The sequence below is a fragment of the Strigops habroptila genome, chromosome 11 (assembly GCF_004027225.2).
Source record: "Strigops habroptila isolate Jane chromosome 11, bStrHab1.2.pri, whole genome shotgun sequence".
Lineage (NCBI taxonomy): Eukaryota > Metazoa > Chordata > Aves > Psittaciformes > Psittacidae > Strigops > Strigops habroptila.
The window spans coordinates 4,157,374-4,183,936 of NC_046360.1; the positions used below are offsets into that span (position 1 = coordinate 4,157,374).

General features: G+C 43.8%; 2 protein-coding genes across 2 annotated transcripts in view; one reads left to right on the forward strand and one right to left on the reverse strand.

The window, feature by feature from the left end:
- Positions 1-208: 208 nt before the first annotated feature.
- Positions 209-6,059, reverse strand: BRI3BP (BRI3 binding protein). The gene is made up of 3 exons (XM_030501074.1): positions 5,786-6,059; positions 4,819-4,921; positions 209-4,189 (listed from the first exon to the last, which is right to left on the reverse strand). Exons 1-3 carry the CDS (start codon positions 5,975-5,977, stop codon positions 3,771-3,773), a joined length of 714 nt encoding a protein of 237 aa, XP_030356934.1. The 5' UTR covers positions 5,978-6,059; the 3' UTR covers positions 209-3,770.
- Positions 6,060-11,983: 5,924 nt separating this feature from the next.
- AACS (acetoacetyl-CoA synthetase) overlaps positions 11,984-26,563 on the forward strand; it is a 41,082-nt gene continuing 26,502 nt past the window's right edge. Inside the window, exons 1-4 of the mRNA XM_030501075.1 lie at positions 11,984-12,265; positions 15,180-15,283; positions 19,738-19,858; positions 22,724-22,837. Coding sequence (XP_030356935.1) covers positions 12,148-12,265; positions 15,180-15,283; positions 19,738-19,858; positions 22,724-22,837 — 457 coding nt within the window. The 5' untranslated portion in view covers positions 11,984-12,147. The remainder of the gene's footprint in view (positions 12,266-15,179; positions 15,284-19,737; positions 19,859-22,723; positions 22,838-26,563) is intronic.

A 26,563-nucleotide genomic window follows, 5' to 3' on the forward strand; every position in this document is an offset into this window, starting at 1 on the left:
TCTCTTCAGACCAAATTAATTTGTACCACAATCGTACAAACTCAAACACGATCATCTTGAAATCCCATGTACAAAACGGTTCATGGAATCACAAACATCAGTGTGAGTGCGACCACAGCAAATACCACTTGTGAGGGAAAGGAAAAGGTCAGTTTTTCCATGTGCTGTCATCACAGTTCGATTGAGTTATCCAAAAGGTTAAAATACATGCGGATACAATAAAATCTTTTATTTTCCAACCCAGACAAAGAGAACTTAACGGTCATTTACATCATTAGCTGCCAAATACAGATCAGTACGTGAGGCAAATCACACTGAAGAAACTTCTACACCATCGAAGAGCTAGGATTGATACTGGTCTATTTTCCACACTAACGATGCAACAAGTCTTAAAAAGCAAATCACAATTTGCAGGACACGCTACTAAAGTACAGCACTGAGTTACACCAGGTTTACACATTGCACTCTGACACCCAAAACCACTTTGAGAAGCGTTACATTCTGCACACGGCACATCAGCTATCGCGAGGCGAGGTGCGTACTTCCAAAGAAACTGCGACGGGCATTAATTCTGGTGAAAATGAATGTGTTGAAAATATTACAGCAGTTTCAAATATTAGGTCTTTAAGTACACTGTTTAACACATGGAAGACCCTACCGGAATGTCTGATACCGGACAGCCTGGAGCCCATCGCAAACAGGTCCCCCAGGGATGTTCGTTCAAGCAGACACTGCAGATAGGTCAGTAAATGGGAACCGTTTTGGCAGAGCTGCCCTGGGCCCCGAGGCCAGACAGGGTGCTCCCCGTGGCCACCTGAGCCTCCCCACCATTGCCCGCACCAGGGAGCACAGCGATGCTGCTGCCTGCGTCAGGTTATGCTGCCCGGTGCACAAGGCAAAGGCCTGGAGTTGCAAAATCAGGGGGTTTATCCCCATTTCTGCAACTGACTCTGGTGGCTTGGTCCAATTCTGCATCTCTGTTTACCCATGGGTGACCAGGCACATCCTGTGTCACTGGCAACCCCCTGTCACCAGGCCAAGCTCTACAAACCAGAGCAGAACCTCAGTGGATAAACTAGATGGCTTGGGATGGAAAACACTTGTAAAAGGTATTTACAAAAGTTGAAAGAGATTAAATACAATGCCACATTCATGTCCCGAAAGCGCTTTCACTACAGTGCATGTTTAAAAATACAGAGCTTTTTTTAAAGTACATATATTGAAGATTAGATTGTGCTTTAACAAAAAAAATCATTACTTCTGAATTTGACTACAGGAAAACTGAGTGCTGGGAAAAATACTGATTAAAAACACCCAATTTTACATATTCTGCTTTTCACATAACATTTTGCTATACATGGGATGCAAGTAAATATAAAAATACCTTTTTATTCAAGCAGCAGGGTGATCAAAATGAAGAGTATTAATATAGGAGGGCTGGTTTTACGAAACTAAGGTAAGTGATTAGAGCGAGACAGGGAGAAACTATAACCCAAATTAACTTCTATACAGTATTTTAAAAGAAATCTTTATCATAGACAACTCTTAATATAGAAACAAGTCAGTATTTGGAACTTCAACATTAAATATAGATTATGTAAAATACAATCTACACCAAACTGACTCATGCTCAGAGTCCTGAGGAAGTCGGTGGAGCCGCTCACGTGAATGAGCTTTGGTCCTCAGGCCTCAGAACACCTAAAGACCTGACAAAGCTTTGCCAGTGGATTCCGAACTTCCGGGTTGGTGTTTCAGCCCAGTTCCCCATGCACAGAGCAGGGAAAAGCGAGCTTACAGGGAAGACTGTGTAATACTATGGAAAATGAGCTATAAAAAGGATTATACTGTAATTGCCATTTTCAGCTTTGCCAAGCGGACTGGTTGTGGCCGCAGTACTTATCTGTTCACAGAAAGGTTCTACATTATGAAAAGCAGTCACTTTGCAGCTCTAAATGTGCATGGCTTGAAAAAAAATGGGGCGCAGGGGGGATTTATAGAGGAAATAAAAAATTAAAATGGATTACAACAGCGCCGACTGCATATGAACTTCAACCGTGTTGAACTGAAGTGATCACAGTTTGGAGTAAAGGCCATTAACATGGATTTTAAAATAATCCCTCACATAAATGTCACACACAGCCCAAATGAGATTAGGCGAGGAACACATTTTAACAGCATTAAACTTCAGCAGAAAGAGAAAAATAAACTCCCCCCACAGCTACATTCAGTGAAGCGTCACATCCAACAAAAGCTCTACCCAGCGAAGCAAGAAGCTGAAGCCCAAGGGCCGAGCTGGAGCCGGCACTCACGGGCGAAGCAGCACCTCCTGGTATTTGCTCCCCTTGCTTGTCAGCCAGGCCCTACCACAGGCCAGTTTTTGTTGCGTTTTTTTCCTTTACTTGGTCATTTAGACGTTACGGAATACATAGTTCTTCACCTATGGTCCGTTTTACCCCCCATGATATTGATACTGTGCTCATCACCATGGTTTAGCTGCTATCCCTCCCTCCCCTCATCTAGACCCTCAGATGCCACACACATTACACCACGTCCCGGCCTCTCTTCCCTGAGGTTTCCTTTGTTTCAATGCATTTCAGCAAACCTTACGCAGGCAGTAGCAGCCTGCCAAGCCACCTAACCCTAAGGTTACAAACACATAGAATCCTTCAAGTAAAACTGCTTCAAAGCTCCTGCACCCCTTTGAAACACAACCGTTTAATACACCCTTCTCATAAGGTGACTCGCTTTCCCCAGAAGAGTGAGGACACAAGACTTCAAGCAAAAAGCTCCTATAAAACTATTACGATTTTAGAAAAAAATCCAGATCTTCCTGAAGATAATTTATTGCCGCTTATTGGTCCTGAGAAAGCTTTAAGCAACAATACATTTGCAAGTGGTTTAACTGCTGCCTTTTTTGAGAAAGTACGTGGGTCCTGAAACTAAAAATCATGGTTTACTCTATGCTTGGAAAAATGCTTCGCTGTGAATATCAAGGATGAATTACAATTTGCCACGCTACATCTCTTCCCTTTGTGTCAAGAGCTTTCCTTTCAGACACCAAATTTAAATTCTCCGAGATGAAATGCAATGAAATAATGCCACACGTGCGCTCCTCAATTCCTCCTGTGGGACTGGCATTAAAGAGCTTCAAATCTATGAAATCTTCCTTCTCCCTTATTCCCCACTTCCTATTAAAAGCCACGGTGTGAATTTTTTGGCCTGGATACCAGAAAATTCCTCATCTGATACTCTATGAAAGGCAACTTGAAGGCAATGAAATAAGCCAACGATAAAACAAAAACATTCACAACTTTGGAAGAAAAAGAAATGTGGACCCACAGCAGTTACTTCTCAATGGAAGTGTTTGGTAGTTTATTTTTTTTTTTTGTTCTTTTTAACTTTTAAAGTGTCAAATTTGCATATGTTTTAGCTCAATTTCAAGATTTGAAAGACTATTCAATTTGCTTTTATAAAAACTTTACAAAAGATGTTTTTAAGTGCTTGTAAAAGTAAGCGTTTATCTACTGAGAAAATTCGAGTACTGGATAAAACTCTCTGAATATACAGCTGAAGTTCTTAAACGTTTGTTTTTTTTTCCTACAAGTATAATGGCTGAGTGTATAATCTAGATAAATTAGTCTCACACATGATGAAAAGTTATAACTTTTGCACACTTTTTACCATGTGATGTTTTGTTGCTTTGTAACTTCAAATGAGACAGTGCTTAGGAATTTTCTAGAGCTGGTGTACAGTGGTCTATAGGGGCTGGTTCATTGGTTACTGCCTCTGTCCAGGTTCTCAATCAGCCGAGAAAGACGAATGTTCAGAAGTCTGATCTGACTATCGAGGTGGTCCATCTTCTCCTCCAGGCTGCTGTTGCTGTTTCTTCTCCAGTAAAATCCAACTGGCCCCGTCATGAAGTAGACTGCTACAACAAAGCAGAGAGGCAGGACAGCGTGTTCCGGGTCACCTTCATACTTCTGGAGGATGTACACGCACGAGAGAGTGAAAAGGGCAACCCTCGCAATCCAGAAGAAACGACCAAACAGCATGTGCAGGAGATAGAAGAAGAATCCAAGGAAGAGAGATAAAAACCAATAGGCGAGTAAAATGGCACCAATCAGTAGAAGAGCACGGGTTGGGCTGTTGGCAATTGCTGCTGGGCTGAAATAATGAGTCAGGTTGGAGGCTGAAAAACAAAGGAAAAGTCCCAGAGTATTAACGAGAACATGCCAAATGGTAATGGTAAAAACGCAACACAGTGTCCAAGGGTCATGCAGTGGGGTCACAGCTCTGACCTCTCTAAAGGAAGGGGTAAAGCTAATTCATCCTTTTCTGGAGGGACCTTCTTCAAATCCCTGGCTCAGCTCCAACGATACAACTGAATTAATTCCTTTAAAGTAAAGGTTCTTTAAAGACAAGCTATTGCAGGGCCTAAGGTCAAAGCTCATACTGAGGGTAAAGATCCTCTTTGCGAAAGTTATGTTCTAAGGCTCTCAATTGCACTTTTCCTTCTTCTAGTCCTCCTTTATTTCCCTGCAGTGTTCTTGGCTGCATGCATCTATGTAGTGATGACACAAAGAAACCACCCATGACTTGTAATGCCCTTTAGAGACATGTACAGAAAAGGAATGGCTGGTTTTAGTCCTCTTGTTTGAAGGTATTAATGGCAAAATCAAAGCCAAGTGAAGCAGATAGATACCACTGATGGATGCTTAATCCAGCATGATAAAATGTAATTATTTTCCCACATGGCTTGTGCTTGTCAACACTGGTACAGACTGATACAGTTCAAGAGTTAAGAGGCATCACACTTACCATCAATTCCAAGAACATCTAACAAATCAGTCCATATCCTCCAGAATGTGTCCATTAATACATCCACCCCATTGACAAACCTCTCTGTCAGCCTTGAGAAAAACTGAGAAATAAAATCGAAAATTAAAAAAATAAAAATCCTCAGTTCCTGAAACACGCTTCCACTTTGAGACTCACTAGCTATGAGAATTATAATTCACTAGACAAGAATTGCAGGGTATTCTGAAGCCCTCAAGGAAAAAGAATGCTTTTAACTTTGCAAATCATAAATTTACTTATTACAATTGTCCTTATTCTGGGTATTTTGCCGTGTAAATGTATATAATAACAGGATTTAAAAATGCACTTTATTAGCTTTACCACTGTTCTGAAGTTTAAAGAAAACACTATTACTAGCAACAGACATTGGCAAAGCAAACCAGAGAACTATCAAGCAACTGAGAAATGTCCCGGGTGCCTCACCCAAATATCTCAAGTGCATTTACAGGTCAATTTAACAGTATTTATTACTTCTTCCTCCTGGCTGCAAGCAGGACCAGAGGAAGGCAGAAGTCTGTCTGCCCGCATGCCTGATTCCCTGCAAGTTCCTCTGTAGCCCTACAAGCACAGGATGCTCTGCTGGTGCAGACACACCATATTTCAGTTGCAGGGCCCCTCACCGACAGTGGTCTGCCCTGGCCGCCTCCCCCACCTAAAATAGCCTTTATTTAGAGGTTTATTATATAAATATTTCTTGCAGTTTTCTCCGCATCAAGCCTCGCCTCCCGTTTTTCTTCGCTCCAGCCGTTGGGCCGCCTCAGCCCGGGCTCGCACAGAGGACGAGGCCGGTCCACGCCGACCACCGGCCAACGGCGGGGCTCTGCCTCACAGAACCGCTTGCACAGCCCGGGCAGCAGCGGCGTGGGGAGAGGGCGCGAAGGGAAAGGAAGCGAAAGGTTTATGGGGAGGAAGCGGGCCGGCGCCTCACCTTCTGCAGGGCCCGCACGTTGTCCTCGCCGAAGAGGCCGCTGACGCCCTGATAGAGGCCGCTGGCGGCGCGGCGGAAGCTGTTTTGCTTCTCGGCGCCGCGGCTCCGCGCTGCCCAAGCGCCGGGTCCCACCGTGCCGCCCAGCAGCAGGGCGAGGAGCAGCAGCAGCGCCGGCAGCCGCCCCGCCGCCATGGCCGCCCGCGCTGCGCCCTGCGCCCGGCAGCGCCGCGATGGTAGCGCCGCCTAGAGGCCGCGCCGCAAACTCCGCGAGTGCACCGCCCCCTGCCCGCGGCCCCCTCCTCTTAAAGCGATGGAGTTGTTAAAATCACAGCGTGATTTCGGTTGAAACGGGACAGTCGAAGGTCTTCGTGGGCATCCATCCCCCCCCGGGAAAAACCGGTCTGATCAAGTCTATGGCTGTGTCCAGCCTCAGAGCAGCTTGCACTGGGGGTGAGCTTGTGCCAGTCTAAAACCAGTTGCAGTAGTTAATCTCTGCTAGTGCTTGACCTGGTGCAGCATTTAGCCTGTCTCAGGCTAATTTTTGTACTTAATAATCCACCTGGTCAAAATTTTCTTTCCCTACTATGTAACCAGCATTTCCCATGCCTCAGCTTAGGGCTGTTGGCTCTCCTGCTGCCAGCGTGTACCTTCTGGAAGGTTCTGGTTCTGTTTCCCCCCATATCCTCTGCTCAGATAGGTGCAGACTGGGATAAAGTCTTGCTTTTCCCCTTTCCGAGCACTCTCAGGCACCCTGTGCTCCAGCTCCTGGCACTGCATCAACATCCACCTCACAGCGTGGAGCCCACACTTGGTCCTGCTGCTCCAGCTGGGTCTTGGAAGGGCCAGACCGAGGGGAAGGATCACATCCCTCGACGTGCTGGCTGAGCTCTTACTAACACAGCCCAGGATGCAGCTGGACCACATCGCCAACTCACAATCTTGGCCCCCAGATCATCTCCTGTGGAGCTTTTAAATGATTCATCTATCTATTTGTGCTCTAAGACTCATCACAGTCTGTACAGAGTACAGCCTTTCCTGTGTGGGTCTCCTGAGGAGACTCCCAGGTGCAACCCCCAAACAACAAAGGGAATGTAGAAGTCTAATCTCATAAAACGACATCTATCTTATCAACTGCCAGTTGAGGGATTCTGAAGGACTCTCATGTCCTTCACCCTTGAGAAGCTCTGACTCAGATGTATAAGCCGAAATTCAGCACGCGCAATGGTGCAACTCCCTCTTCTGACAGGTTTTGTGTTGATTTTTCCTGACCAGGCTAATAAAAGACAGGTTGGGAAGAATAAACGAAATGTTATCAGCTCCTTCTGGGTAGTGAAACCCAACCAGGATGTTAGTAGAGTGAGGTAAGAATCCCCAGGAGATAGAAAAGCACTTTGCTGCCTTCAGAGCACGTTTGATTCATCATTCCTTGACAGGAGCCTGAGATAGACAAGACAGGAATACAAAGGCAGCAATATAAAAACAGATCCACAGGTTTGTGGTGCTGATTGTGCAATGACAGATGATCCCATCTGGGGCAGAAAGGGTTTATTAAGTTGCCCAACAGTAACTTCAAGGCACAGAGGATCCCAGTGCCCTCCCCGGAGCTTCTCATTGTGCTCAGGAGGGTGCAGGCAGCCTATGATCACATCTGCACCCCATCCAGGATCTCTGCTCTATCTGGCACATCTCTGCTTGTACTCACCCCCTTCCAAGTTCAGGGGCACAGCTCGTAGCTCTCCCAGACACTGGAATAACTCTAAGTATCTCTATCTGATTTTATACCCTGTCTGCTTGACTTTTAAACCTCGTAAGCCCAGTTGCTGAGCAGTTGAGCAGACATCTAGAATACAGACATCTTTTCTATGGCCTTTTTCCTAGTTCTAGCCTGGCCAAAACACTTATTTTCACATTTAGCAGAATGGCCAGTACCTTTCAGCATTATTTATATTGGGCTCCGAAAGGGTTGGGCCCAGATCCAGGAAGGTACTTAGGGTCCTACCTGATTTCAGTAGGACACAGATTCTTTATGTATTTATAAATGGTGCTTTCATGCTTTTTTAAGGTGATCCTGAAACTGCTGACATGTTAATACCCGTGTATATTCTGAAGTCTATCTCATACTCTTCCAAGACAGACTGATAACTGATGGCAGGTATTTTTGAGGCTCTTATGAGGTTCTGCCCTTGGTGTCCTGCTTTGCCTAGACTGCCAGAGCACAGCAAAGTGTCCTCTTCTGGGGCGTTTCTTGAGTGTAAAGAACCTTGTGGTACAAAACAACAACAGTAATGTAATTAACTGTACTGCGTGTTGTTTTCTGTGCCAGTTGTAACTCCTCAATTTGCTTCCAGTTGCATGGCTATCTCTAGATCCCTTTGTTTCTGGTCTGATGGGTCTTGCTTCTGCGAATTTGGGGACATTGCTATTTCTCTACATGAGTTTCTGTCATGGCATCCCCTCAAAATCACTTCTGCAAAGTGCTGCTTGTTTCTTTCCATCTGTTCTTTACCGAGGCTCAGAGGCCTATTTCAATGGCTGCCTTTGGGAGCCTGCACTCAGGGTTGCCCTTCATATGATGTCAAGATAATTTGGGAATCTTCCCTGGTATTTAACTGATTTCCTGACCTGTCTCAATGAGCCTATTTCAGGTACATTCACCTCTCTAAATCCACAGCTCTTATGAAATTACACAGTACTTCACCCTTCTTGTTTAAATAAATGAAATCGCATCTGCTCAAAGAATACGTTGCATCATGACATGAAATATTGATCTCAAGCACGCTGGACTTTTTAATTAGGACAACTGTGAGGTTTCTAGAAAGATCCTCTGGTGAGGGTCTTACTCTACAGAACAAGTATGAGTGTATGTCTCTCTTTTCTGGTCTGCACTAGTAGCTGTGTAATGTGTCTTACTCAGATATAGGCATTTAACAACAATCTGAACAGTATTTAGAATAAATTTAGGTCTTCTAGATGTCAAAGTTTTAGCAGATCATAGGGTTCTCTCATTTTAAATCATTTTCTATGCTGAAAAAATGGTGTAGCCTTAAAAAAATCCAACTGGTGTTACTGTGGACCAGTCCTTAACTTCGCTGACCCTTATTTTTGTCTTTACTTCATCTCACAGCCTCAATTTGCCAACTAGTTTTTGCTGCTAGCTCTGTGAGGGTTTTCTTGCAATGTGTCACTGCTTCTTTTCCTTCTCCTTCTCTTTCTTCCCTTTCTGCAACTGCTTTTCATTTTGATCCTGGTTACCTGCACTCCTGACACAACATAGAGGCTGGTGGCCACTCTGAATATAGATCAGATTTCCTAATCCAGGTGATCAATGGATCATGGTCAGGCCTTGGGATACTGCACAGATTGCCATGAGTTATTATTAGGAAACTTATCTCACAGGTCCATGCATTTCATCATTCGCTTTAATTTCACAGACTGACTGCACAGATGAGGTAGTGCCATCATCATCATTATTACTGTTAATCGGTCCTGAAGCATCTTTTGAAGGGCCCCTAATCTAATCTAGAGCAGAAAACATGATTTAATTTTCAACCTATTATTACTATTAGTTGGTATAAAGCAAGGCTTAAAAAGGTTTCAAAATGGTCAATTCCAGTTACTCAGGCTATTTTCCTCCAGCTATTCTAATCTAGTCTCCAAACTATTTTTCTAGTCAATGCAGTGCTCTTAATGCCCATTTTCTCATTAAAGGCTTGTTTAAACTTTATTATTTTTTCTTCCAATTTTTCCAGTCACTTTTGAAAGAAGGAAGAACTGACTTGGGTAAGGCAAAACTGGAATGTGAGCAAGGAACATGGAGGCATAACCCACTCTAATTAAGGCTGCAATAGTAAAACTACTCTTAATAAATGAGAAGCTCTGCCAGGCTTTCCTAAGAGCGCAAGTTTTATTGCTAAATTCCCAGTGCACCCCTTCCTCCTTGAACAAGTGGGTCAGTCCATTTTAAACTATGCATTTTTCAGCTCGGTGAGAGGGTTTTTGGGTCTCTTCTCAGGTGATTTGGTTGCACGTTTTCTTTTGAGATGCACATGTTGCTTTGGGAGAAGGAAAGGTGCTTGTTTGAGGTGCTTTTATATCTTAAATCGGCCAATATCGGCACCGCGCAGACCGCACGCCGGGCTCGCCTCAGCGCTGAGGGAATCACGGAGAGACCCCACCCCGGCCGCCGAGCAGCATGAGAGCGCTCCTCCTATTGGGCACACCTCCTTGTGATCCGGCCTCTCATTGGCCGGAAGAGAAGTGAGTTTGCAAAACCTTTGCTCCAATTGGCTCTTGGCTGTGTCAGCGCTTTCGCCTTCGGCCCAGCGGCGAGGAGCGCGGGCACTCGGCTGATGTGAGGCCAGGCGCGCGGCAGCCAATCAGGCTCGCCGGCGTCGCGGCCGCCGTGCGCCGCGCGGGATCCGTCCGCAGCGCCTGAGGGGCGGTGGCGGCGCTCGGCCTCGGCCGCCTCAGCGGAGGGAGGGCGGGGAGCGGCGGGGCCGTGGCTCCCTCGGGGCACGGATGAAGGGGGGCGGCCTCAGGGAGGGGCCGTTTGAAATGAAAGTGAGGGGAAAATGGGACATGACAGGTTTGCTTCCAGTACTCGCATCGAGCCTGTAGAAAACCTGACCAAAAGCTGACCTCGACACCCCCGAGCAGGACAGGCTGCACGTCAACCGGCTGTGAAGAGACGCGGGGGGCTAGGGCTGCCCTGCGCATCCCTAGCAGAGGGCCGTGGTGTGGGGCAGGAGGCAATGCCCTCGTAACACCTGACCCTGGTAAAACCTAACCCTGGCAGCTGTGCAGCAATACTCCGTGTGCCAAACCAGTGTATGTATCTCCGCATTGGTTAATACTGTCATTGCAATAGATGTCTTTACAACCCAAAGGGCAAAAACCAGAAGTTACCTTTCCTGTGGGTGTGCAGAGATGGAGTTTGTAGGTCGTTTCTCTCCACCACAGGCCGTGACTCCCAAGTCCGGCTGTAACAGCAAAGCCCCTGGGGCTGCGGCACTGTTGCTGTCCTGTGCTGCCCGTGGGGCTTTGGCAGGGTGCCTGTGCCATGCTTTCACACCTCCACCGACCTCTCTGAGCGCAGCTGCCAAGGCAAATGAGGAGTGTAAAAGCCGATAAGGTGTTCTGATTCCTCCTCCAGCCTCTCCATGTCCTCCAGGCTCTGAGAAGTTATTTTTTAATGCTTCTATGGAAGGTCTATCTTGGGGCAAATAAAAATTGTTCGAATCATGTTGCTACAGACTCCAAATGTGATGTAGTTGTGCTTCAGCAGCAAAGATCTAAACAAAATTGCAACTATAAACAAAATATAGCAACTATACTACCATGTACTGCACGTGTTTTACTTTCATATTTACACTCTATGCCTGTACAATTTACCACCAAATTTGTCTTTTTTTGAGGCTTCTATGAAGTAGAAGGGAAATCACGACCTTGACAGTCACAGTTACGTAAGCGGCATGCACACACTGTGGTCTGGATGCTGTTACAGCGTGCTTCGTGCTCTGTCACCACCGATTGCTGGCCAGGGTCGTGGTTGTGACACGGTGGTTGTCAATCACAGCCAGAGCTCACGTTTTTAAAGATGAGAAGCAATCGATTTTAATGCGAGGTGCGAGGCATGCAGGCAAGGGGTGTAACGGGGATAGCCCGGCTATGGAGAACCTGTTTCTTGCCTTTTTTGTGTCAGAGGCACTGTCAGGGGGGAATTCTGTGGGAAATAATAAGAAGTGGTGGTGATTTCGCAGAGATGTTGTTGAAAGCACGAAGCGATGTTCCCTCCATGGTGCGGACACCGCGCTCAGTGACCTTTAGAGATAGCGGGGCCAGAGCGGCGGGGCTGGGCTGCCCGCAGCGCCCCAGGGGGAGCTGGCACCGGCGGCAGCACGGGAGGGATCTGCCGCCTAACCCCGGTTAAACGGTTCCTGTCAGGGTGGACGCCGGGGGTCCGGGGCGGGACGCGGTCACTCGGCGGGAGAGACCCGGTGGCCTCCGCCGTCTGAAGGGAGAGACCCCGGCGCCCTGAGGGGGCCTCGCCGCGGCCGCCCCCCCTTTCATTCCGGCTCCTGAGGCAGGCGGAGCGGGGATCCCGCGCTCCCACCCCTTCCCCGGCGCCCCACGGTGTTCGCCGCCCTTCAGCGGGCGGGACCGGGGCACAGCACCCCGCACTCTTTTCTCTCCGCGGAAGGTTACGGCGTGAGGTGCAATGAGACGGGTTGCCGCGCTTAAAGCGCCCGCCCGGGGGAGGGGCTGGGTAGTCGGGGCGGAGGCGCCGCGGGAGGCGGGCGGGGGTCTTGGGCGGGGGGGACGGCTGCTCGTTGGGTTTGCTGTACTTTTTTGCTGCCGCCGCCATGTCTCGGGAGCCCGAGATCATGGAGTCGCAAGTGATGTGGGAGCCTGACACGAAGCGCAACACCCACATGGACCGGTTCCGTGCCGCCGTAGCCAGCAGCTGCGGGCTCCGCTTGGGTGAGCGCTGGGCGGGCGGGGAGGCCCTCGGGCTCTGCTCGGGCCCTGCTCTGGCTCCGGGACCTGGGGGGCGGTTCTGCTGCCTTGGGGTGGTCTTACTGCGGGCCTATGGCAGGGCCGTTTGTCCCTACCCCAGAGAGGGGAGCAAGGTGCCCGCAGGGTGCCTGGGCACCCCTCATATCCCCTAGCTTAGTAGTGGGCAAAGTGGTCCAGGCTGCGAGTGGGATGCTCTGCTTGTGCCTCATGCAGAGGCCTCTGGTGCAGCATCTCGCTTGGTGTGAAAGGTACATGCTATTGGGAAATGCAGACAGCCTTATCTGCTACTGGTGCTGCTGCTGGATGTCACCCTGGGCAGCATTGGTGTTGGTACCTGCTGTGTGCTCCTGTCTGCTCCTCTGTGTTGGTGGGGCCCTGCTTGCAGGGATTTTCTGTGTGAGAAGCAAAGCTGAAGGGGGAGGGATGTGGGAGGGAAGGATTGCTGCAATCATGACTGTGAGGTTAGTTTAAGCTTTAACAATAAAATGATACTTTAATAATGTATGTGTGTGAGGCTTGAGTTAAAGCTGTGTTTATCTTTGTTTATGAAGCAAGTCAAGTACTGGCTGTGAGGGCTCATTTGTGCCATGAACCAGGTAGAGTTCAGTGCATGTGGGGGCCAAACCTTCAAATTCTAACTTGATTGCTCTATGCTGTATTCTCCAAGCATTTGGGGACCAGGTGGCTTGTGTGGCTTTCCTATAGCCATTCTTCTGATGGGGAATGGAGGGGGTAGTTTTGGCAAGTGGCCTGACAAGTTTGTCAGTCCAATATAAATGTGTCTGTGGTACAGAGACATTCTGGAGTAGTAGCAATGTGTCTAGTGATTCTAGCAGTTCATGTCTGGAAAACAATTAGGAAGTTTGGTTGGGAACTTGCTATGTAGTCAAGCCAGGTTGTTATTTTGGCTGCTGGGGGACTTCCCATTTGAACACATGTATAGCACATAACTCTCCTGGTACATAGGAAGTCAATTACTATAGGATTTTGATAAACTCCTGAGTAGAAATGTTATTTAACTGGTACTCATGTGATCAAGATTGAATGCAGTTTCAGATGTGCTGCCCGTGTTTATGGCTGTAACAACTAGAACTCTTTTCACCCTATTTAGAAGTGGCTATCTCCATTCAAAAGTGGATTCCTCTGCATATATAGAAACCTTTGTCAACTTCCATTACGTTTGAACTGATGATCATCGGTCTGTGTGCTATTCAACAACAAAGAATGGATTCTTTATGTAACATTAAGATGTGGACTCACTGAGAAGAGCTAAGGGCAATATAACCCTTTAAACAGCATGGTTCTGCCCAATGCTGAAGATGTAGTAAGAAGATGCAATGTTTAATTGCAGAATAACAGGCTTGTGCTCTGAAGGATTTGCATGCTAAAGCTCAGTTGGGGCCAAACTGTATACATAAGACAGAACAAACTGTTCATACTGTAAGAAACCAATTTAGTGGTTACTTGTAGCTTTTTTGCCTTTATCAAATGATTTGGACCATGCAGTACAACTGATTTTTGAAGGAGGAGGTGGGAACTTGAACTTTCCTTGGTAAAGTCTTATCCGCACACCACAGACCCACTGATGTGCAGTTTGTGGAATAGTGGTGGAGAGTAAAAAGGGCATGTGGGAGGCTGGGACTGAGGCAACACGTAGGCAAAAGCTGAATTATGGAGTAGAGTCTTTACCTTTGCTTCTGGTATGTCAGTAGTACATATTGAGTAATCTAACATTGATGGAAAAGACTGAGTGGACTAAGATGTGGAAGGGACAGACTGGGTGGGGAAACAGCTGTTGTGATCAAGTGTGAGTAACAGTGTGGAGATGGTTTTGAATGCTTTTCTCTTATAAATCTGGAAGATGTCATTGTAAGAAGAGGATGGAAAGATGACTTCTGAAGCAGTCAGCTGGACAGCAGGATGACAAACCAAAGATAATTGGAGAAAATGACTTCAAGTGGTTTAGCTGAAAGCATCAAATAGGAAACAGTTGGCAGAGCAGGAAACTGTTACTACTGTCACTGATGGCAGTACTCATATCTAATTTGGCTCTTGGCACAGCTTCAGACAGTGTGGATGTGACTTGGGAATGTTACTTCTAAGTTGCTGCTGAGGAACCAGCTTCAGTTATTCATACCTGAAACTATTTTACACACGATTTCGGTATTTAGTGTGAATGGTGGGGTTTAGGTGTGCGTCCTCGGTTACTTATCTGTCTCACAATCATGTAAGGCTTACACTGCTCACTCTCATGTTTTTGATGACAGGTCATGGTTTTAATATCTAGCTAGTAAACATCTTGTTTAATTTTATTGATGCTGTTTTAGCATGGAAAGGTAAACTGCAGTCTGTCAGACCTCTTATCTATTAAGGAATAATGTATACTTCCTTTGTACCAGTGCTGTTGATGTTAAATGAGTGCATCTACTCTCCATGTTACCATGCTATCAGAGGTCTTTGGTTCTGGACTAGAAACATACAGCAAATATCAGGAAGACTCATTTATCTTCTGCTGTATGGAAGCATTATGCTGTTGATAAGATAGGAAGTGGAAGTGTCAGCAAGCGGGACTCTGTCCTGCTGTCTAATCCTCAGTTTCACTGATGGGGGGTAGATGTTGCACAGAGCTATTAGAAAAGGTCTCTATCTCCGTGGTGGCATATGGCTTTTAACACGTGAAATGATGCCATCTGTTTAGGTGTTCAAGTAGACTATATCTGTTGATGCTATAGTAACTTGCCTTGAACAGAAGCGTGATCAGTTTTATCTTACTGGTTGTTTTAGCCACAAATATTATTTATCTGGATATCCCTAATTGTAGTTTGTCTAAATTCCTGTAATTATCTGCATAATGCTAACAGATATGTATTACTTCCAGCCAACTACGATGACTTATACCAGTGGTCAGTGGAGTCCTTCTCAGACTTCTGGGCAGAATTCTGGAAGTACAGCAACATTGTATGCTCTCGCCTGTACGATGAGGTAAGTGTTTCTCTTAAACAGTCAACTGCAACACAAAGGGGAAATAAACCAGTTTTACAGTCAATCTTTTGACCTGTTCCTGGAACCTTTACAAGTGATATGAAGTATCTGCCAAGTGTATAGTCCTGAGTTTCCTTGTGTGGTGGGTGGTGGTGTTCTGTTGCTGGTACACTTCAGGGCAGTGAAATCCTCAAGTTCTCTTGTCCTAGACAATTGTGCTGTCATGTCCCTGTGGTTGTGTGCTCTCACTTACCTTGGCAGTCCTGGCTGCTGCTGAGGAGTCCTGCCAATATACTGCCTTCTGGCTTTAGGATTATGCTGCTAAAACATGTTGATTTCGTAAGTGCTGGCGTGCAGTCAAGTTCGTGTTTGCTCCTGGAGTCACCTCACCTGATAAGCATGCCTGTTAAACTCTGGTTTTGTAGAACTGGTTATGGAAGTCTCTGCAACCAGATATAGGCTTGAAATGTCTCTGAGGGTGTTGTGGTAGTGGTTAAATGCAGTCAGAAGTTGAATCCAGACCATGCCACAGTGTTGCTTTGAAATAAAGGTGATGTTGAAGCTCTTTGCAAAGAGAGGGCAAAAGCTGGAGCCTTGTACAGTCCTCGGGTAGGATATCAACATCACCCTGTGGTTTTCCATCTGAGGAAGATGTTGGACTAATTACTTCCCTGGACTTAGTAGAGAGAGGACTAGACTTCTATCTTAATCCCTGGAGGCCATCTGTCCAAGAACGCTCAGTACTGGCAGTTCTACAGAGGGAGCTGGTAAGTTTCTTTTGTTTTTTCCTGTCTTGCTAATTCCTGTACTACCCTGTATGATAAAGTGGTTCCCCTCCTGCTGTGAAAGTGCATGCTCAGGTGTCTAATGTACACACCCCTTAGGAGAAGTGAATTAATCAGAATTTAAGAACTAGTTCTTACTACCTTCAAGAACTAGCCTGTAAGAAGTGCTATGAGCGTGTAGTCCGAAGGCTGTAAACACTTAAATCTTTTTTCCTGTTGATGGTAGATCAAAACCTGGCCAGGTTGTATTTGGGCTACTGTTTATATTTTCTCTACATATTCTGTGCTGCTGAGCAAGGTTATTTTTTCTCAATTTCCACATGAATGCATATTGTCCTGAGCAAGCAGCTCGGAGAAGCTATTTTAGGAGCTGTTTTCCTCCTGTGGTTCTGTTCTGAAGCAAGCTGCACAGCAATACTTTTTTTCTCTTGCCTTACAGGTCTGGTTCTCCTGAAAATCTGTCCCTCCAGATGCCAACCAGTGGCTGATGGAAGGGAGACTGAATCAGGCAATAGTGGGCCTGGGATGTTTACTGAGGATGAGAAACAAGAAGATGGGGAAGTCTAGGAAGGCTTTAACTAGACTGCTTTTGAGCTTCTAGCCTCTGCATGCCTGTTTTACAGTGGTCTTGCTATGATGTGAGATCTTAAACCAGGAGAGGTCTGTCAGCTGACAGACAACTACTGCAGAAGATACTTGACTCACTCTTTAATGGCTCTTGCTGTTTGCCTCGACATTCCTCTGTGTCAGCACAGTGTCAGCTTCAAGGCTTGACTCAAGCTTTCCTGAGCCTCAAAGCTGACTTGGTGTAGTCCTACCATGGGTCTGTTTCTGTTATATGTCAGAGGACAGGCTGGTCACAGTAACTGAGCTGTTCTGTGGTAGCTGAAGAGTTTGAAAAGTTTGAAAGTGTCTTAAACTTGTTGGAAGTAAGCATTATGCTTTGAAGGAAAATAAAATTTTTCATCAACTGGAGTTGACTCCTTTGTTCACAGCCCAGTGGAACAGTTTCTACTTTCACAGGTCATTCCAAGAAACAATAAAATCTTGTGTGTGTATATATAATACAGACAGCTAGTGTTTTATTGAAACTTTAGTTAAAGGTTTTAAGTATTTGTAGACATGCTCATCACTATAGCAATTGATATCCATGCCACCTCTGAAAAGAACGAAGGTACTTGGCAGTGTGTGAAGCTATACTGGCTTGGCAGCATTAGCACTGTTATGTCAAGTTGAAGTAGCTGTTGATTTTAAATGAGGAATATAAGTCTAAAACTTACTTATTTTTGCTACAAGAAGTGCCTGACAGCCATTGTTCCTGGAGAGGAGCTGCTTTGAGCGTTCTGATAGTGCCGATTCTCTAGCTTTTCATGAAGCATGCTGTTCTGCTCTTCAGGTCAGACATAATATCACATGTACCACAGTAAGGCAAAGATGACCTGTCTCATGGTAGTGGTGAGATTAATTCTCAAAAGTATAGTTTTTGTTTAGGGTAAGCAGAATCTGAGGCATGATGATGCATGGTTATAGCACAACTAGCAAACCACTTGAAGGAGGGGAAATACAGTAGAGGTGTGGACAGAAGGAATATATCTAAATGTGATGTTTATTCACATAGCTCTGAGGCTTGCGAAGCAGTCCACTGGTTAGCTGCTGAGAAGAGCAATTGTAGAACGGGAGCACAGCTGATATTTGGCATGTTCCACACTAACCTCACATATTGGTCTTGTGTGCCATTGCTGCTGTGAGTAGGAGTAAAGCCTTACTCATTCAATGAGGACTGCAGTCAGCAGTGCTGTAGACTGCACTTAGTTCCTCTGGACTTGCTGAGCTATTGTTGGACTGTGTGAAGTGAAAATGTTTGTTGCAACGCTCTGGTAATTTTCCTAAGACTTGCTAGAGCTGACATCTACTAAAGAACTAGCAGACCTTGAGTTTTGTGTTGCTTGTTGAGAACTTGCCTCTGTGGGAGACATGAGGATGTTCATATAACAGAGTGCTACCACCTAAGAGATTGGGCTTAAGTAGGAGTCATAGGTGTTACCTGGGAAGAAAGTAATTGAGCATCAAGTATGCAGTCCAGCACCTTATGCTACTGGAACTATTTGAAGGGGTTTTCTCCTTCAAGGAAAATGGGGTATGTTAGATCTTGTCCCTCAAAAAAGCTGAAAACACTCTGCCTCACTTCAGCTAAGGAAGTCAGTAGTGAGTCAGTTTTGAATGGCTTCTATTCCTTCATCATATATGTATTATATACAAAAAAATGTAACAAATTCTACAGCCTTGTTGATAAACTGTAAATGTTGTAAATCCCATTTGTCCCATTTCTAGAAATTAATTGAAATTAAGTAGTAGAGTAGAGCACTTCCACATGAGCCTTACCTTCTAAAACTGCCTCCAGTAATACACACAGTGCACGTCTCCAAAGCACAGAAATATTAGGTTTTCTGGAATGGGAGTTATTTTGAGTTCTCTCTGGCTTTCAGAAGAGCCTTTCACTTGGTCTGGAAGAATGCTGTTTCTGTAATGCATGTGCAGTCCATGAGACACCTGAGGGTATAAGCTGAAGCTTTCAAAAACACAATTATAAATGAAGCTTGAATTTAAAGATTACAAAATACATGTGCTGCTGGGCAGTTGAGTTGCTAAACAGTGGGACATTGTGGAGGAATTTGCATTCCTTTGTGGCTAATGTGAAGGGGCTCTTTACCTATCACTTATTCAAGTATAGTCTTAATTGTGACTTAATCAGGGGTAATTTACTATTTTTGAAGCTTAATTAGTTCAAGATGAGGGGAAGTTGTTTCAACTGAATATATCATTGTGATTTAATTGCTTTTATCAGTTCTTTGAATGTCTTAGTCCTAAATGGGGAGTTACTTAATATGGGCTTTGTTTGGTTGTTGGACTCTCTTTTTAGACAACAGCAAATCAAGGGAGGTAGAAATATCCACCCTCGCAGATTGTGATGCAATATTTGTTAGTTGTTGAGGTTAGTAGCAGTAGTTCTGCGCTCTGGAGGAAGCTGTGGAGTGCTTATATGTTTACTGCAACTTAATCCTAAAAATGGAGAATTGGAATAGAAAGTTTGACCTTTTTAGTTACATTTTACTATACAGTTCACTTGTTTAGTCTAGAGTTGTTTGGAATTACTGTTGTCTAAGTTCCTGATGTTGGTCTCTGTGCCTTGTGATTCATGTTGGGGAAGAATGGGTACTCACACCTTTGATTTTTATAAGAGAGAGGCTGGAGTGTGTCCTGATAGAGAGCTACAAAACCCTGTAGCTCAGTCCCTCTTTGAGACATTCCCAGAGGCAAAACCCCAGCGTGCTCCGTGGTTTGTGTGTATCTTGTGGTCTGCACGTAGTCATACTGGTTTGCTTCACTTGTGTGTTTAAGGCTGGTCCGGGGGTAGAACTGTGAGTGGGGAACGTTTTCTAGTGATGTTGTAATGATGTCTTTGCTTGTGACAGTTGACAAATAATCTTTCCAGGCCTGTAATTACAGGATCTAGTATCTTTGTTTGCCATCTGTAGGCTGGGAGAAATTATTAATGCCTAATAGAGTACATAAAGAGTTTGGAATTAGATAGCTGATTTCTGTACAGTGCTTTGAAAAATAACATCACAGTCTTCCAGGAATATATCTATTTTTTTTTTTATTTTTCAGGTGGTTGATACATCCAAAAGCATTGTAGATGTCCCGGAATGGTTTAAAGGCAGCCGTCTGAACTATGCAGAAAACCTTCTGAGGCACAAGGACAATGACAAGATTGCACTGTATGCAGCAAGTAAGAAAGAATTAATGGCTTGTATTTACAATTCAGGCCTTATAAAACAACTCTTCTTTATATGAAGCCTTGAGATAAACTGGCTTGGGTAGGGACAAAAGAGGAAAATGAAGTCAGTAATTCTGCAGAATTACAGCTCTGCAAGTAGCAGCAAAACGTGCTCTGGGAATATAGAGAGTTCTGAAAAGTCCTTGATAAACTAAATGAAGTTCTCTTAGAATGGGCTTAACTGCATTAAGGTAGTGGGGATCATGCTGTGTTTAACATCACTCAATATTTGAGCTGTTACTTCACATTTGTCATAAACACTTGTCTAATGCTTGCCTTCAGGAAGTATTTTGGCACTGTTGCTTGATACTGTCCTTCCTGTGCTCTTCCTATGCCTAAAATAAATTTAGGAATACTAAGTACTACATGGGATGTAGGTGGGAATTAACTCTGGTTTTGACGGTAGAGAAAGGAATGACAGTTACATGCATGGGAGACTTGGAATTTCACTTTTCTGAAGCACTAAACCTCAGACTTAATCTTTTGTTATTGTGGAGAAGATTTAAGTCTCATAAAATCTGGGAATACTCATAATTAGGATGGTAATGTTAAGACAAAGTCCTTCCCTGTGTCTGTTTACTTTGATAACTTAAAAAAATATTCTGATCTGTTAGATGGAATTAGCTTCTGTGCAGGTATGTGAGTGCTTCCTAGGGAACTGCATTCTGAGCTGCTCTTTTGCTGGACATAATCCTTCCCATAAGACTGACCGAGCAGTGGTGCTTCATAATAGCTTAACAATAAACAGTGAAGACTTGCAGCTCATTAGCAGAGAAAATGATGCAGAACTATAGATTGGTTGGTTTTAGGTGTTAAAAGTCTTAGTTTCTGATTTCTGATGCATGGAGATCAGTTTTTGAATTACCTGTGTATTACTGTTGTTCTGATAGCTGTTTGAAAACAATGGGAGACAATTGTTTTCTGTAAGCTTACTGCTTAAGAAATACTTACCAGTTGCATTTTACTCCTTAGAAGTACTGAGAGAAACCTCTCTGATCACATATATATGAAAATATACACACACATATATATTAAATCAACTGCCAGTTCAGAGAGAATGGGAAAAATCTGTGACCCAGTTTTGGTGTCATAAGAATTGACCTGGTGAAGTCTGATAAGAGTGAGGCTTGTCATAGAAAGCTGGCTTCAAAGTGATGAACTCATCACTTTCAAATTTGAGACCGTTAGAAAAGCAGCCCATATATTATTTAAAGGGAAAAAAATCAACGTAGTGAAGTACATCTTGTGCAACAGCCAAGCACTGATTAGTAAGTCAACTCTTAATGTATGTGGAATTGATGCGATTGATTTGTTAATGCTAAAAGCTAAACATGCAACTTGAGAAAAAGTAGTTCAATGCTTTCAGTTCAAATTATTGAAGGAATTATTAGCAATCTAGTGAATTATTTGGTTTGACATGTGATTGCATTGTTCCTGTAGGTCTTATTTCTTGTTAGGAGAACATGGGGTGTGCCAGAAACTCACTGCTTTGTGTCATAATCACAGGCAGTGATACCAAAAGGAGCAAAATAATTTTCCAGTGAATACTGCATGAGTGCTGGGCTGAACACACTTCTCTGCTGAACAGACTTCCACCAGCACTTCTTTTCATGACCTACTGCTGTATTTAATCTTCTTAAGATCTCTTAAGTCAGAGTATTCTTTGTTAACCCCTTGCTGCTAGGTCAGAGTGGTGTTTTGGGAACCCATGCTAGGTTTGTGTATTCACTAGGGATATATTCTGTGGGAGCAATGTGGGTCTAATAGAGCACTGGAATGTAAATGTAACTTTCTTAAACAATTTCACTTGTCACTGGCTTCCACTGTGAATCTCTTACTTTTGACTCCCTTCTCCTGCTGCTTTTAATCATGGAACAATATCAGAATCCTATTTTCTGTTTGATGGGAATACTGAATCTCTCAGCAGTCCCTGCTCAGCTTATGAGCTACACATTACGTTGACTTATGTTGTTCCCTGTTTAAGGAAATCAGACTGATGGCAGCTGTACCAGGGCATGCAGCACATTTTTGTTATAACATACTTGGCATATTTGTTTTCATAAGGAATGCCGGATACTGGGAACAGGACAGTCCAAATGCTTTGCAAGAGTCGCATTGAGGAACTACATGAAGGGATCCTTGGGATGACTAACTTTGCCTTTCATAGCATTTAGATTTGTTCACTTTGTTTCACAAGTGATTTATTAACAGCTTATGTAACATCTGACATTCAGTATGAAAATGAAAACACCCTGCAGATCTTTTCAGGGATGAATGGAGTCCAGTTTAGTTTATCTGCTTTGTGGTATGTTGGCAGGCACAGATGTTTAAAAAAGCTTATTAAAAGTCAGACCTTAGTAACTGTCTGTGGATGATTTTCTAGTTAACAGTGACTTGCTGTGATAAAACCTGAAGATGGCACCTTGATGCTGCTTCCTAGACCGAATGAGAAAACTAAGCAAAAAGGGAAAAGGAGGTTGTTCTTTTCATGTTAGAAAGTAAGACTGGTGAATGCAATCTGTTTCTCATGAATGCTCTTTCAGTTCATACCTTTCTCCAGTGAACAGTTTGCGTTTCCACAGATGTATGTTCCTGTCATCATGCCTACTGAATGAATACTACTGATTAATACTTGATTTCCATTAAATAGAAAAGCATAAGAGGAACTTGAAAAGCAAAAAGTATAATTATTAGTGGAAACTCTTCTCCTGAAATAGCTTAATATTCTTTTTCTTCCAGAATTAATTGTTTATACTAGACTCTAATTATGTTGCAGTGCAGGATTTCTGACTGATTCTTTTAATCGTTTTTCCTCAGAGGAAGGCAAAGAAGAAATCGTGAAAGTTACTTTTGAAGAACTCAGACAAGCTGTAGCTCTGTACGCCGCAGCGATGAGGAAGATGGGAGTAAAAGTAGGAGACAGAATTGTGGGTGAGTAGCTTTTTTTAAAGGACAGGAGGTGAAATTTTCTTGGGTGAGTAGTCAAAGTTACGGAAACATGAATGTGAAGTACTATTTCACAGAAACATCCTGAAGAAAAGGCTCTTATGCTGCTATATTTACATTTGTATGAAATACACTTCTAGAGGGAAGGAACCTGGATTAGCCTGCATGTCCTCTAGCACTGGAGGGGGAAGGAAAATACCTCATTCATAGCTTCACTAAGGACTGCTTCATAAGCACTCCACGGAAGCAGAAGTGATGGAGACTTTGCATCTAGCTGAGCCCTAACTCACGAGGTCTGGCACATCACATGGGAGCAGTCCTGGGAATTCCTGTCCCAGGTTGGTTGTTCTGGTGCCAACTGGAAGTTACTGCCCCTAGGGCCTCAGTTAATATGGTGCACTGTGAATGGCAGTTCTCGAGGAATGGATTTGTACTACCTTCTGCCACCAGTGCTCTTGGGAATAGTGTCTTCCAGCACTGTGGTGGTGAACAGCCGGTGAGCAGTAATTTTTCAAGTCATAGCAATGCAGAGATTAGTAGTTTAAAACCCTGAGATGCTTTCAGTAACTCACAAGATCTTCTGGAATATTATTTCCTATCAAAAGATTGTCATGTGAATCTTTCTGTAAAAACAGGTTTTTTTCATGTGAACAGCTTGTGCAGTATACAGTCCAGGCATAGAAAGGAGTTATTCAAGCTGGTTTTGTTCCATTTATTTCTAAATTGCTGGGTTTGCCCTTCCAGCTGAACTACTTCATCTCTGTACTTCATGTGCTCTATAACACAGGCTTTTCAGTTTCATCAGTGTAGTGTAAGTCAAAACTTCGATATCCTTGAAGCTCCTTCACTCCTACCTGGAGGTTCTGCTGATGTGCATATCCATCTTCCTATGGGAATTGCATGTTCTTTGAGCAATACTTGGCCATTGTCCTAAGTATGTGTAAATTCTTACATGATGCAAACCCAAAGTGATGAAACTGGTTTGTTTTCTGCATGTTACAAACCAGAACTTGAGCCCATGTCTTCAAAACCAGAAGGGTATGCATTATTTTTTAAACCTACAAATATGACCTGCAAATGTAAAATATACTCGAGAGCTCATACTTCATGCATATGCTATGAGTGTTCTATGGAACTGGTAACTGAACGTTTAATTATCACAGCTGGTGGCTTGCTTTTTACATAGAATTAGAGCTAAATCCTTAATTGGATATGAACCATCCAGCAAAGTCAGGAAGGTTTGTCTGAATGAAGGCTAATGCTTAACTTTGTCTCCATTTTCAGTGTTGACACTCACATTTATACCTGTCAACTTGTTGAGGAGCAACAGTCTCTGATTGAAACCAAACTAAAGAATAGGAAAACTTCTACTCTACAAAGTTTGAATATTTAGAATTTAAGTGTAGTTTTTTCTTACTACCTGTCCTCCAATGTGTACATCAAATGTTAAAAGTGGGTTGTGTGTATTTTAAAATTGGCCCAAAGACATTGGTAAGACAATACATAATTGTGCATAGAACTGGAAACTCAGATGTCATGAAATCAGTCAGAAGACCTAGTCAGGTTTCTGCTGACATCTTTGATGCTTTCTGTAAGTGTTGTTTGGTGTTCTCAGGTTAAAGTCCATTTCTTAGACTTTACATATTGATGTGTGATGCTAAATGAGAGGTTTTCAATTTCTGGGAAGAAAATACTGCTCACCAGGGTAACAGATGTAATATTAATGTTTAAGTATGAGCAGGTACAGCCACATTTAATGGGAACATACATTCTGAATTAAGATTGAGAATTCTCCTGCATGAGCTTGTTTTGTCTTCTAAGGTGCAAATTAAAGGCCTCTCTGCAACCTGGTTATCACTGCTAGAACTCTTCTAATCAAGTTAGAAATACTGTGTTTGGGAAAAGACCACATAGGATGCTCTCACATTGTGCTCATCTTGTGGGCAATTCTTTGTAAGGTGGACTGTGCAGGAGAAACGTACTCTGTAGCTGGAGAAAATGTGCTATTGCAATATAGCCAGTGGTGCTAATAATTAAGCTAATAATGCTACTTTAATTTTAATAACAGTTCCTTTTAGTTAAGGACTGCGTTTTGCTTAGCACAACTGCAGGCTGGCTGCCTCCTGAATCGTTTGTTGTTTTGGCAGCTGGCTGACCTCTTATTTAAATTGAAAGATGAAGATTGTATGAATAGATCCCCCTTATTTTTATTTATACAGGATTTTTACGTGCAGAAGGCAGCAAGTTCAGCTCCCATCCTTTGAGTAAGCTGCAGCTTGATTTTCCCTTGGCGTTCTTGTGCATTTCCTAAGCCAAAATTTCCCGTCTGGCACTTCCACAACAGAGACGTCTCTGCCCAGCTGCTGTAGGTACCAAGTATCTGTGCTGGGCCCCTTGAGCTTTTCAGTAGCTTAAGCTCGTCTTTATGAGCAGTTATAGCTTATTTGTGGAAGCAGGCTTGCATCGTGCTTGGAGTCCTTACAAAGCCCTTTACTTTTGATAACAGAAAAGATTAATGAATCTAGGCAACCTCTTTCTGTCCTTAAAAATCACAGTATGTTTTTGGGCTCAGGTAGAGCCTTTTAAATTACCCAGAGTATTTATATGCTTTTTTTCTTTTGGGTATTTTCTCACATTTTGCTTTTTGCCACTCTCCTCTTCCCCTGGCTGGCTTTATTCCTTGTAATCTTCAGTCAGATGAACACGTATCAGCTCCCATCACTTGCACTGTTCCACTCCTTACCTTCCCCTGCTGCTCCCAGTCCTTGACTCCTGACTCGACAGATTGGCAGCAGCCCTGTGTGTAGGGAGAGCTTCCCTGTGAAAGAATCCGATGGGATTTTTAGCAAGCAATGCAGCTATTTAGAGAGAGAAATATATATTTTAATTTTCTCAACTTCTTTCATATGTTTCTCTCCTATGCCAGAAGATATTGGCAGTCCTTGGAAGAGCTAAACCGTAACATCACAGTCAGAGGTTCAGGCTGCAGGCTTTTCTCCAAATCCCAAATTGAAATGGGGGAGAGATGTTAAGTGTTGGGTGGGAAAGTTTGAGTGCTGCACCCACTTGTATCAAAGACGAGGCTCTCCAAAGCTTGCCAAAATCTACTGGACCTAATTTGTTCCAAAATTTATAGCAGGTTGGCAGAAGGAAGGGTGATTCTTCATGTGTTTTATAGCAGTAATAACAGGGCATGCTTTTACTGCCTGCTGAGAAATCAGCTTTTGAATAGGAGGGAGATACTTTAGTTTTACTATAGTTGCCCACACCTAGTCAGCCTGACAGGTTCTGAATGCCCTTTGTTGCCACTTTCTCTCTTAAAATCACTGGAAATCTTGAGCTGTTAGAATTATATGCAAGACCATTAACATTGCTTTCTCGTGAATTTCGTCTCCATATTTTACTACCTCTAAGAGAAAAACTACTTTAACTTTCATTATACTTAACATATCCCTTGTTAGTTCAATACAATTCATGGTTGCATCATGACAGTAATAGTATGTTAAAGCTGGAGGTGGGTGAATGTGGGTGGACAAGCAGTGATGTCAGTGCTTCTTCAGCTTGATTGCATCCCAGTCTTCCCTTTGTATCACTAAGGAGACAGCAGTTAATAGTAAATATAATTGAAGCAGATGTGAGGTAAAATGTATCTCTTCTTCTAAAGATGTGTTGTGATACTGTCAATGATTCTTGAACAGTTGGAAGGGACTG

Excerpts from the sequence above, each read along its gene's own strand:
- BRI3BP (XM_030501074.1), bottom strand. The coding sequence starts at position 5,977 with ATGGCGGCGGGGCGGCTGCCGGCGCTGCTGCTGCTCCTCGCCCTGCTG. Across the intron at positions 4,922-5,785 it reads ACGTGCGGGCCCTGCAGAAG|TTTTTCTCAAGGCTGACAGA; the intron begins GTGAGGCGCCGG and ends TTTATTTCTCAG. Across the intron at positions 4,190-4,818 it reads AGATGTTCTTGGAATTGATG|CCTCCAACCTGACTCATTAT; the intron begins GTAAGTGTGATG and ends TTTGTTTTTCAG.